The sequence below is a fragment of the Cnephaeus nilssonii genome, assembly GCF_951640355.1.
Source record: "Cnephaeus nilssonii genome assembly, chromosome: 11".
Classification (NCBI taxonomy): Eukaryota; Metazoa; Chordata; class Mammalia; order Chiroptera; family Vespertilionidae; genus Cnephaeus; species Cnephaeus nilssonii.
This window is the reverse complement of record NC_137082.1, coordinates 54,021,730-54,034,984: the sequence shown is the minus strand read 5'-3', so window position 1 is coordinate 54,034,984 and position 13,255 is coordinate 54,021,730. Positions and strand designations below refer to the sequence as shown.

The 13,255-nt window shown below is 51.3% G+C and overlaps 1 protein-coding gene across 4 annotated transcripts in view; it reads right to left on the bottom strand.

Moving 5' to 3' along the window:
* Window positions 1-1,476: 1,476 nt before the first annotated feature.
* The window catches only part of NFATC1 (nuclear factor of activated T cells 1), a 108,835-nt gene continuing 97,056 nt past the window's right edge, over window positions 1,477-13,255 (bottom strand). For 2 of the 4 annotated variants that reach the window (XM_079783672.1, XM_079783670.1), the window contains exon 10: window positions 1,479-3,813. In XM_079783672.1, coding sequence (XP_079639798.1) covers window positions 3,811-3,813 — 3 coding nt within the window. In that variant the 3' untranslated portion in view covers window positions 1,479-3,810. Of the gene's footprint in view, window positions 3,814-13,255 lie in introns of all 4 variants that reach the window. The other 2 variants (XM_079783669.1, XM_079783671.1) reach the window with 2 other exon arrangements.

The window sequence follows — 13,255 nt, the reverse complement described above, 5'->3', positions numbered from 1 at the left end:
CAAGATGTGCCCCGACTGGAGATGGAACCTGCAACCTGGGTCAGCGCCCTTGACCGGAAATCGAAATATGACCCTTCATCGCACCGGCTGACGCTCTAACCACTGAGAACACCAGCCAGGGCTTTACCTTAATTAAAACAACCACCACCACCACCGAGCAAGGACTCCTCCCACAGAGGCCCCTCATCTCAGCTTCAGCCTCTCCCGTCTTTCTTCCTGCTGTGTCTTCTCCAAACACACCGACCAAACGGAACACGTTTCTAAAGAAATGTTTAGTTAGAGGTGCACAGACACCCTCCTGTGACTTCACTGGTTGGGACACAGAAGGCAGTATCAGAGGGTTAGCAGAAGCAGCTGGTTTTGGTAGGTTCCTCCCTGAAGTGGGGGTGGGGGCTGTGGAAAGTTGTCCAGCCAGCTGGGGACTTCGGCTGCTCAGAGGAGGAGACACCCTTGGGACGGAGAGGGTGCTCAAACGCCCAGACGTTTGCTTAGGCTGCATTTGGTGTTTGTCAGGATGTTTTTCATGCCCCATAGTCTCAGACCCGGGAAGAGCTGGAGTTACGGGGCTGAGGGGTGTGAGGGTGAAGCGGGGGTAGCTTCACCAGCTTCCTGGGCACGTGGCTCCAGCTCTGGGGGAGGTGCCTGTGTTCGGGTTCCTGCATGGTCTCCATCCCTGAGGACACCACGAGAGGCAAGTGACCCCAACACTCCAGAGGGTGGGCCAGCTTTGGCTAAGCTGACATCTGTCTCAGCATCCCAGACAAACACAGTCTTCATTTGGTCTACAGCGTGTGGGCAAAACCTATCCTCTTGCTGCTGGAAATGAGCGCCTAGGTGTATTTCCTTATTACTCAAAACCAACCTCGGAGAAACCTCCATCGTTTTAAGATTTATATCTTTATTTCTGGAATATAAAACCGTTTTGCTGGCAATAAGGGGGAAACCAGTTTATAAAACTTGCTTTGGAACTAACAGGCTCCAGTGTCTTCTTCAGTGACAAGCCTCATTCTCCGAACCCCGACAGCCTGCTCTCAGGAGGGGTGTGGGGGCCCCAATCTCCTCTGTACCCGGGGCTCTTGGATGCCCTATGGGCCCAGCATTCCAAGTCTGTGCCAGGCCCCGACTGGGGACACCGCTGGGTCTCAAGGGCACTTCCTGTTCCGGAAGAGCCGGGTCCTCTTTCTCCCCCAATGGCCACCAGACCCTCCTCTGGGTCCCCTTCACCCCCGTGGATCTCCCTGTGGGTTGTGTGGCTTCCTTCAAGCACAGCGTGGACACCTGGTGGGATGGATGCTGCGTTTGGGGACGAGGGTCCCCCGGTGCTGGTCTCCATCTGTAACCCTCTTAGCAAAGGAGACAGGAATGCTTGCGTTAGAAATGTCCTAGAAGAAAGTATTGTTTCTGGCCATTTAAAAAGGCAACTCCTGGAAGCTCCAGGTTTCACACTTGACTTATGAACGACAGAGGCTAGCTTCCTGCCAGAGCTGACAGGGAGGTTTGGGGGGGGGGGGAGGGGTAGCTTCAGGAGCGAGGGGAAGGAGACGAGTTTACGCACACATCTCTTGCTGAAACAATGGTCAAATGGCACGCGGGTATGTGTGTGGCCAAAGCCTCACCCAGGCTACTTCTCTGAGCACAGATATTTGGCAGGAGCGAACGCTCCCTCTCCCACACGGCCTGGATGCCGTGCTCGCAGCAGCTGGCTCCACCGTCCGCCCACGGCCGCAAGGCTCCCTTTAAACACAGAAGGAAGAGAGAGGAGCTGTCGGCAAGATGCACCTCCAGGCTCAGCGATCGTATCAGCGCAGCTTCACGACACAAAGCGCCTCTCACAGGTACAAGTCCCTGCAGCAGCCAACATGCTTCCCGGCGAGGCAGAATTTCCACTCGGGAATGACTCACTCTCGGCCCGGAGTGTCCAGCGAGAAAGTATTGCTTTATTGGGTCTATTTCCTAACTACAGAGATAGCGGACACAAATATCAAACATTCCCTTTCCACATGACATCCATCAGAAATGTCTCATGCAAGTCTACGATGCCACACGCGAGGTGGGTTCTGGGGTCACAGGCAGGAGCGATGCCTGCGGGGGGCAGGACCGTATGTATGTACACGTAGCCATGTATCTTCAGTTCCTCACCCATATGTGCAAATGCGACAGATATGGCTTTCAGATTTTTCGTTTCTTTCGTTGAGTTAAAAAAGTAAGACATCATCATACAGAAGAACATTTTAAAAATAACTTTTTTCGGCGGGAGAGTCTCCACCGTCACGTTAGGTTCAATGACGACCTACACCCTGCACCCGCGGCTGCAGTTCAGGCAGGTTCCAGGAGGGGGCATAACTTCCTAAGGCACAAGTAGCAGGTTAAAACATGTTTTAATTAAACCATGCTTCTTTTTGGTTATGTGAAACAATAAATTGTGGCTAGGAGTAATGTGTAAGAAGCTGTTAATGGTACAAAATGCAGTCGTAAAGCTTACACTACCCTATCTGTTAACAGTAACTAGTCTGAAACCTACTACAATCGCTGCATATTAAAACGTTGTTTTTGGTAATCGTTTTCTTACAGGAAGCTGAGTTATAAGGCTTCTGTGAAATAATAATCTTATAGCTGAACAAATATATTACACTCCCTTCATAATGTTATTTACAGTTACTTTCCAATTTCGCCATGTGGTAACCCAGGGTGTTCTGAGCGCACCTCCCCCGGCTTCTAAAGTGCTCGGTTATCGAGAAAAACGCAGGCCTGTCGGGGGTGACGGGCCCAGGGGGAGGAGCTGAAGAGCCAGGTTTGGATACTGGTTATTGCTGGCGCAGAAGCCCTTGCTGGGCGAAGACCGAAGACCACCTGTTATTTATTATTTATACATAAATACGTGCCTATCTATGTACATACATGCAAATGCAAGACCTGTCCTGTGACAGATTCCTTTTCTTGTCCAGTAACCTATCTTGTGCTATTCAACCTACTTGTGCTATGTTCAAAGCCAGATTAGAAACAAAATGCTAGCATGCTACAATGAACAATCCTATGGTTTTAGTATCACAGGGGAGGGAAGGATATTATGAAAGAGCTGAGATGAAACACTGGAAGATCCCTAAAACGCACTGAATAAGGCAACAAAATTATACAGTACAGCCGCCCAGGAAAAGTTGAAATAAAGTAGGAAACGAGTGTTAGGTTTTCCTCACAAATGCCTAGCTTGCCAGTATTCTCTTACTTTTTGCAAAGTTTGATAAAGCCTCTTGATGAAATGTTTTTATAGCTTTGCTCCAATAAATACTCTCCTGGTAGCAAGTTTAATGCTTAAGTCTATGATGCCCTGATGCTGTGGTTGGATTAAATAAGGCACTTCCAGTACTGAAATCCAGGGGCACCCGAGGATGCATTGGGGTCAGGCTGCCACGTGGGGTCATTCCCATGGGGGTGCCGTCACACAGTCTGTTTCCTACACTCACCCCACCCCCACCCCTTTACTTTCTTCTTGAGATGACTTTTCCTTCAGCAGATGGAGTGGCCGGCCCTTCCTTCCTTCCTTCCTTCCTTCCTTCCTTCCTTCCTTCCTTCCTTCCTTCCTTCCTTCCTTCCTTCCTTCCGGTTAAAGAGCTACTTCTTTGTACGTGTAACACATCTTCAGTAAGTTGGAAGTTCTGTGTGGTACCAGGTGTGTTCAGTTCATTTATTCAGAAGTCTGGATGCTGAACCTCCACCGTCACCCATCGACACCATGTGGCTCCTGAGTGAGTTCCGATGTAGCCAACTACGAATGGGTGCTGGTGCTGGAGAGGTCGTTCCTTATTATTTCATTTACTGTAAGAAAACAGAAACAAGAGGACGCATTAGGAGAACGCCCCTCTGCATGGAACCGTATGTAAATAACCAGCAATTCCACCAGCCACGCTCCCAGGACGGTAAGTGCAGCCTGTGAAAAAGGAACTGGCTCCCTTCCAGCCTCCTGCCATGTCCGCGAAGTGTCCTGCGCCAGCAGTGCGGCCGCCCGGGACCTGGCTGCCGTGACTCAGGCGCGGGTGGCGGTGCCGTTACCGCTCACGGTGCACCGGGGGCTCCCCAGGTCCCGTGTGCACCTTCTCCCAGCAGGAAAGCACCGCTGAGGTGTCCGTGGGTCCGCAGCACCAACAATTGGCACCCACGTGGAAGCACCTCTGGAAGTCCACGCTCGATGACCACCCCTCAGCCTCGCCATCAAGTTGGAAGGGGGCCGGCACAGGCAGCAGGAGTCCCCGCTGTGGGGTCTCATCCTTCATCTCTGGTTCCTTGTCCACGGCCGCTATCAGCCTGTGATTTTTGGCAGCCAGAGAGGAAATGAGCAAAGGCCATCGAGAGGGAGCTGCACAACACCCCTCCCTCCACTGCCGATGGGCACCCCGATAGGGAAATGTCACCAGGGAGGTGTCACCACGGTCACTTTCCTGACAGAACTGGGAGGTGGGGAACACGCGCTCACGTCACGGAACTGCCAGGCTTCCCTCTGTTGCCCAGATAAACTCCATGTGTTTCTGCAAAGGCCCCGGCCTATCCGAGGGTGGCTTCCTGAGCAATTAGTTGGTGCACATTTCATCTCCCCCACTCCCTTCCCTACATTCCCTTTCAACATCCACCCCTCCCCCAACTATTTTTAAGAATAACAATAATAAAACACAGTTGGGGGAACCAGGAATTGTGTCATGGGACCTGATAACAGAACTCACTGGCAGGAACCCGAACAGCAAACTTCAAACCCTGGCTCTTCCCAAAGGTATGGCCTGGCTGGGACCCAGGGCCATGGTGTCCACTCTCTGCCCAAGCCCACCTGTGGCCCGGGTGAGGGGCTCCAGCCGGCTGCCCGCAGACGACACACCGGGGCCCAGCCTGAGACAGGGACGTGACATGCAGCAGCTCCTCTGAAGATGGCGAACCAGTGGCTGGGACACGTGGGGAGGGACTCACCCTCTCCTAGGGCTCGTCACAGCTGCTGCTGAGGCAACAGCGACGCCCAGGGCTCAGAGCAGATATCAGGACGACACTTGCTGAGAGCGTGCATGAGGCGGCTCCTTAGCTGCAGGTGGCTTTTCCACCACGGCCCTGGGCACCGTGGAGAAGGGAGGGCAGCTCTGCCATGTCCGTCAGGCCCAGGCAGCTTGCTCCTCATCCTCCCAGGCATCTGCCCCCAGTGACCTCTGGGCTGAGATGCTTGCTGAAGCACAGACAGGGGCCCGGGACGCACAGGTGATGTCCCGTTCTCTCCCATTTCACTTGTTACGCTCCTTCTTCTGTAGGACACGTGTCCATTTGTTATTTGGCAGGACACTGCCACATCAAAGAACATTTTGACCAAGAAAAATCACAACTGTTGAGTGTCTACAGGGTGTGTCTGGGTAAGCAGAAGGCTTACTGCAGTGAGGGTGTCTCGCACCAAGAGAGAGTGTGGAACATACTTAGAAAGAAAGCGAGTCCCCGGTGAGGTGACAGAGACCAGTTACCACAACACGACACTGCGGCACCACGCCTATTTCTGCAGCACCGGACTGTTCACAGTTGCTTTCAGGGTCATAATCTCATTTATTCCTAAAACAGACCTGAGGCAAAGGGGACAGCAACAGGTTTGGGGCCAACATGGCGAGGTCTGGGCTCCTAGGTCAGCATTACTCCGCTGGGCGGCAGGAGCACAGGGAAGGTGGAAATGGATGGCAGAGGGTGCCTTAATCCAGGGCGCTGACCAGCCACGACCCACCAGGCAGAGAAAAGGGTCCCAACTGAAGAAGCGATGGCCCCTTCAGTTACCCTATAGCAAGAGAAGGGTTTTATTTCCCACCCCATTACCAGGGATAACAAAAGTCCCAGACCACAAATCTGATCTAGTAAGATCGGTGATTCTGCGGTTGAAAAGGTCTGAGGGAAATAATGATGGAGAGGAGGGAGGTCCAGGGGAAATAATGATGGAGAGGAGGGAAGTCCAGGGGAAATAATGATGGAGAAGAGGAAGCAGGTCCAGGGGAAATAGTGATGGAGAAGAGGAAGGACTGAGGGAAATAATGATGGAGAGGAGGAGGGAAGTCCAGGGGAAATAATGATGGAGAGGAGGAGGGGGGTGATCAGGGGAAATAATGATGGAGAAGGGGGGGGTACCAGGGGAAATAATGATGGAGAAGAGGAGGGAGGTCCAGGGGAAATAATCATGGAGAAGAGGAGGGAAGTCTGAGGGAAATAATCATGGAGAAGAGGAAGGTCTGAGGGAAATAATGATGGAGAAGAGGAGGGGGGCGGGACCAGGGGAAATAATGATGGAGAAAAGGAGGGAGGTCCAGGGGAAATAATCATGGAGAAGAGGAAGGTCTGAGGGAAATAATGATGGAGAAGAGGAGGGGGGTGATCAGGGGAAATAATGATGGAGAAGGGGGGGGTACCAGGGGAAATAATGATGGAGAAGAGGAGGGAAGTCTGAGGGAAATAATCATGGAGAAGAGGAAGGTCTGAGGGAAATAATGATGGAGAAGAGGGGGGGGGGGTCCAGGGGAAATAATCATGGAGAAGAGGAAGGTCTGAGGGAAATAATGATGGAGAAGAGGAGGGAAGTCTGAGGGAAGTAATGATGGAGAAGAGGAGGAGGTCCAGGGGAAATAATGATGGAGAAGAGGAGGGAGGCAATAAGCAAAGCAACTACAATCTGGTTCCTCAAGGTGACACAGACCACAGGAAAATAACACCTGTTTGACAAGATAAAAGGGGAAGAAACTTCAGAAGTGGGCTTCCCCTACTGCCCACGGTTGCACCTGAACCTGGCGGGAGCTCCTGAAGTGGGTGTGAGTGTGGAAACCATTCAGCATGTCCTGAGCCATCCAAGGCCCCGATTCCCATGTGGCTACTTTGGTGCTGGCCCTGCTCTCTGACCCTATTGGGGGCGTCAGGAGAATGAGGAGGCTGGAAGGGCCCACCCAGTGAGCAAAGCTCTCGACTATCATCGTGGTCCACTGGTTTCTGATGAGCAACTGGCCCTGCCTCCCTTCCAACAACATGACGCCAGAAGTGCTGGGTCATCAGACCCTGCTTTTCCAAGCCCAGCAATGTCAAGTCGGGATCAAGATCACAATGTTTCAGACATCTTGGGACTCACTCAAGAACCATCACACATGCGTCAACATCCTCTGAATCTCCCCTAAGCACTCCATGGGACTGAGTGCATCAGGCAGCAAGCCATGATGGACAACCATACACTGCGGAGTGGATGACGCCCCCCACCATGTTCGACACAGCTGAGGATGGATAAACCATGAAATACAGAGTGGCCAAAGTCCCACACAACTGTCTACACAACTGAGGACCAACAAGCATAAAGCTACCCTCTCTTCCACAGCTACAGCCTGTGTTGTAACTGAGTCAGGAAAGCCACGAGGGTTCCCGTTTCACAGATGGACGAAGAACCCATCACAGAAGGGCTGACGAAGGTTAAGGATTTCTTTGATGACCGGGCCGAGGATGAAAACCTGGGACCCTCTTGCCCCGCTCCTCTCCTGGCCGCAACTTCCTATTTCTCTTCCATGAGGTCATGGCTCCGAGTCCGTATCAGTCCACAGCCACCCTGGGCTCTGCGCGGGCTATTTTGGGAGTGGCTTTCTCTCTTTGATATGGTCGGGTCGGTGACACCCACGCTTCCCCACAATGTCTTCTTTCTGCTGATAGTTTCCATTTCTTATTCAGCTTTTCCACCTACACCAAGGTTTTTCTTTATAGAAGTATTTTGAACTGCAGGTACCATGTGACCCTCACAGCTCGTCAGAGACCTGAAAGCGGAACCTTTGCCTTGCTTCACGTCAGATGTCCCTCAACAGGATGTGGTGAGCTGTTACACCACAATTTGATTTAATAAGAAGGGTTTTTTCCCTTATATTTAATTTTTCTCTAAAATGCTCCTAAGGTGGAAACTATTGCTTTTTTCTAAAACTTATGTGGCAGTTTGAACTCTTGTTCTAATCTGGGATGTGTACGCAGGATGTGTGTGTGTATGTGTGTGTCCTACACCCCCAAATCCACCTCTGTATACATATCTGAAATTGAGTGAAAGGGAAATCAGTATTTTTTTAAAAAATACAAAAGCTAAAATGTACAGCTTTTACCTGTACTTACATTATCTGTAAATATTACCCAGATTCTTCCTAAGAAGACAATCGCTCGGTTCTTCACCAGTAGTTGTACAAATGAAGGTGAAGTGCCCTTTTTACAGTAAAATGTACTTCCATATAACGAGTTTCTTCTTTTGGATCACGATTTTGAAAAGGTTGACATAAAGCCTCATGTTGCAGTGCAATAGCCAAGGCCCACCTCTCAGGATCACACATGGGTTTTGTATGACGACTGACAGCAGCGCAAATAGGGAAGGCTTTGTCGGAGTTTGAATATTGTTTAATGTATTTGCCCTTCTCAATGCCTGGGTTTTAGGCAAAGTTTCTGAATTCATGGTTTCTGAAAGCAACGAAGGATCTGAAATCTCATCTTAAGGACGGAGCAAAGCACTTATTCACCCCAGCCCTCTGGCTTCTCAGCACTTGCACAGACACTGATCTGGATATTTGCAGCATCCTACAAGGAAGGAAAGACAGCTATAGTGCCTGCGAACTTTGTACCTGGAGAGACCACGGCACACTCAGCTGAGAGGCAAGGGTGCTGAGACCAGGACCTGGTGACCGGAGCGTGGCTGCTGCCTCGCACCACCTCAGCCCTTGGTTCTGAGAGCTTCCAGACGGCACTCGCTAGCTGCACTGCAAATCGATGGGTGGATGCAAGTTGCTTTCTAATACTGACTAAGAAGGTCATGAAGGGACCAGGAGCCGTGGTCCCCAAGAGCTGATGCTGGGAGGGTGCGGACACAGGCCTGCGGTTGGCGCCTGTGCCTGCCGTCCCTCCCTTCCTAATTCCACCACCGTCCCCTTCGTCTGGTCCTCGCTGGTTTCACCCGTTCAGAGCACAGCCATGGGGTTCCCAAGGGGAGGAAGGAGAGGGCACAGCTATTACCCCCTTTTCTGAGGCAGCTTCTCTCAAGAAAAGCAAAACATCTACACCCACCACCAGCACCACACACGCGCGCGCGCGCGCGCACACACACACACACACACACACACACACACACACACACACACACGTGCGCACGTGGGTGGTTCTACTGGAGCTAAAAACAGGTTTTTTTTTTCAGTCATTTCTCCTGTACCAGCTTTTATGTGCTTTAAACATTTGTTGTTGTTGTTGTTAAAAAGGAAAAGGGACGCGACCAAAGGAACCACGTGGGACCCGTCTGGTCACCTACGTTCCGCTGCGCTGTAAGAGCACACACGATGGCCAGCATTTTCTTTGCTCTAAAACAAACGGAAGGTGAACCGAGCGCCCCGTGAAGGCCTCGGTGCTCAGAGATTGCCAACACGCACCAAGCCTTTCAGAAACCCCAGCCGCTAGGCCCCTAACTCACACTGTTTCACATCAAAAAGGCGGGTGGAGGCCTGACCAGGACAGAGCAGATGTTCCGCCACATGGGTGTGCTCCACCTGTTGTGACTCGTTCTTGGGAGTCGGCAAGCGAGTGGCAGCCGCCCACCACCACTGTGAGGGCCTCCTCCCGGCGGGGACACGGGGCCCCAGGCCCGACTGCAGTCCGGACAGGGTTCCTCAGTCCCGAGCTTTATCACCCACGTCCTGCTCCCTACTCTCAGTGAAGAGGTGACAGTCATGCTTCTGTGGGGAGGGGCTTTGAGTGAAGGGATCACAGTGTCACTTGAACCTGCAGGAGGGAAGAACGGCCACGGAGGAAACCCACGTCCTGGCAGCTAGCGTGGCCCGTAGATCCCAGGAAACGCAGGACGTTATGTGACCAGAGTTCAAACAGAAATACGCCGCGGAGGAAAAGCAACCCCAAAAACGTGACGGAAACTGCAGAGCATATGTAGGCGTGTTTGTCTTTACAGATGGCCCGACGTCCCGCTGTCCAGCGGTGCCTGGGCCACGGGACACTTTCTCGAATGGCAACCAACCGACGCTGACACCCCAACCCCTGAAAACCCCCCTTTCCTCAGACCCACACTCTCCCTGCATTCATGGCACAGCTTTCCAACCACCACTCAGCGGCGCATGAGCCAGCGGCCAGTGCGGGAGGGGGCCTGCGTCCGTCCGTTAGAAGGCCTGCCCGAGGCCTCTGCACGCTGAGCCCTCGCTGTCAGGAGAAGGGGCGGATGGAAGACCAGCTCCTGTTCTCATTTCGCCTCTGAAGCCCCGAGTGATGTGGCTCCTGGAGGGGCTGGGGCCTGAGGGCCCCACCTGTGGAAACAGGAGGCTCGGCCAAGGTCTCTTTCTGCTTTATGAGTCGGGGATTTTCAGTCATCGAAATGGAGACTAGAGTTCCGTGTGCTGGGGAATATAAAACGCATGAACCTCATGGCCTCTTTCCCAGCTCTCTGGGCGGTGGGGAGCATTCTTATTAGGGAAACAGGACCAGAGAGGGCAGGAGATGAGCTAGTCCTCGCACAGCAGGTGACAGAATCAGGAGTGGAATCAGGCTTCTGTTGGTGGATGTGGTGCCGTCAGGATTCCACCAACGTCAGCAGAGAGGGTGGGGCTGCCAGCTGGTGGCTTCCTCGGCCTCCGGCCAGTTTTTTAAAAAAAATGGCATAATTGCTAAAATGCTCCATCCAAAGCTCAGGTCACCTGCTTTTATAAAGAAAAGACGTGTGCACGCACTAGAATGTTCTGGTAAACGTTCAGTTTACTGATGGTCAGAAAAAGAAGAAAATTATCGGGCATGTGAGTGAAAGTCACAGTGGTCTGGAGTTAATGCAAAGTCTGAGCTCAACCACAAGGCGCACATGTTCTCACAAAGACACAAAAGGTGAACAAGACGGGGCTTATCCTGCTACGCATTTAGTTTCCACGTTTCTTACAATGCGTGTGTATCCCTTTTATCATCAGGACAAATGCCTGTGTAGGCTTTTAGGTTAATGCAAACATTAGCTGTGTCTTTTCGCCTCTCTCATACGGAATTGACGAGGCAAAACCATGGCCCCACACCCGGCCCCACGGTGCTGTGTCCCCTCCAGAGTTGTGGACTCTGGGGAAGGGAGAGCCAGGGAGGTAGGCACTAGAAATTTTTAGGTGGGTGTTCACACAGATATTGATTCTAGTTCCCTAGGAACTGGATGTGGGCTTAGAGAATAAGAAATCTGGCTCCTCAATGTTAACCCAAGCCATCATTTCATCCTTGTTTTTTACAAAAGGGTAAGATGGAGAAGAACTATGCTTAGCAAATAGTACTTTTATCAGTTAAACAAACCCGTATTTGTTAATATAGGTACATATTAGCTTAATTACAAAAAACTTTTTAAAGCACTTTCCTCTTTTTCAATAGTTATGTTAGTTCCAGTAAGGAAACCAATTGTACTAAGAATTTCAAAAAATTAACAGTATTCATCTACTGCCACTTAGCAAATTAGCCAGCCCAGCAGGGGACACTGTCATTTTTCTGTTCCTGGTTTTGTAACATGCTAAAATGTTGCTCTTCCATGAAAAGAACTATTTCTTCAAAGCCATTATTGTCCTTTTAAACAAAAGCAAAATGGGAAACAAAAAGTCTTCGTGATTCCACTATGGGGTCCACACAGGATTACTTCCCACGTTGCATTATGTCCCATGGACTCTTTCAAGTCAAACACGGATCATAAATAAGTGCACAGCACAAAAGCAGTTCTCACTTCTTACTCCATATTCCTCTGAGGGGCAGAAAAATGCACAATCTTTACAGGGGACGAGTCAGAAACGCCCCGGGGAAGCCAAAATAGCTTTCTGAGGAGCAAAGCCAAACAGGAAGGACGTTCTTTCCCATTCCTATAAGTAGGAGATAATTTTAAAAAGTATTTCCTAACTTTCCCAGAAAATACACCTTTCGCTAAAGTTAGTATTGTAACCTCAGAGCATAACCACTTAGGTGGACCCAAGGAAACCAGAAATATCTCAGGCCAAGCCTGTCCTTACAGAAGTCCCTTTTGGGAAGTCTCTGAATCGCCTGTTGTCCTAAACCTTTACCATATCGGCTGGTTCTGGGATGGCGAGTCAAATCCTACGAAGCACGCAGCTGTTCACGGCGGCTGTACCTTTACCCACAGGGGCGTCAGAGCTGCGCTCCCCGCGCCTACGGTTTCGGGGGACTGCTGAATGCCCAGCCCTCATGGCTTCCACTGGTTTTTACTTAAGGAATGAGAGGAGGTGTGAGCTGAGGACATGAAAACACCGGGACTGCGGCCACAACTTAGAGATGAGAAAATAGGAAGCGGGGAACACGCTTTTGTTCCACGGCGACAGTGCCTCTGCGCCCGGAGAGCACCTGGGTGGGGGCGCTCAGGAGAGCGCAGTGGTCTCTCTCATGTGGGTTCTGATTTCTTCAGAAGAGGCAACCTCTTAGGACGTCTGCCACAAATACCTGCTCCTGCCCAGGTGGCGCTGGGTCAGCAGGCGCCTGGGGGCCTGCTGCGTCCACCACGGCCTCACCGGGCCCGGTCGGCGGCCGCCCTGGCACCTCCTGAGCCAGGCGCTGCCTCTGCCTGTGGGTTAGAAACAGGGCGATTTGGCCACGAGTGTATCACAACCACTGTAATTCTGAAAATGCAGAGTTGCAACATCACTAAACTCGTTTTCTACTTTCTGCTTTTTTTTTTTTTCAAAGATGCTTTGTGAAGCAGTGGAAAATAATACAGTTTCTCAAGTTTCATTAAAAAGTAAGTTCTCGGGTTACTTCGGGTGTCCTGGACCCATTTCAGCCTTCACTTATTTTTATCTTTTTAATCCTAATCAACCACTGCCACGGGGCCTGCTATTTTTGGAAGGAGAGAATGGGACAGCGGTGGGACTGAGTGACAACAAGTCACAGTTTTAATAAAACATGACCCTCCCAGCTGGATGTGGGGCTGGCTGATCAACACTGTTGTTACACGGGACTGCCAGCCATTAAAACAGAATAATTTTCCTACCTTCGGTGCTGCTTCCTTATTTAGCCTGAATTCTCCAAATAATGCAAACGCCCCGTGTGGAAACTCCAGCACCCGTGGGGACCGGCAGCCACGTGACCGGGCGTTTCCACAGGCTCGTCCTCCTCGCCTCCCTCCGCCGTACGGCAGGGCGTGTGCTGGCCACATCACCTGCCCATTATTTTATCTATGCCAAACCCACGCCGCAATCACTCCCTGGGATCTTTAAACTGCCAACAAGCATTTTTCCAGGGCTTTCTT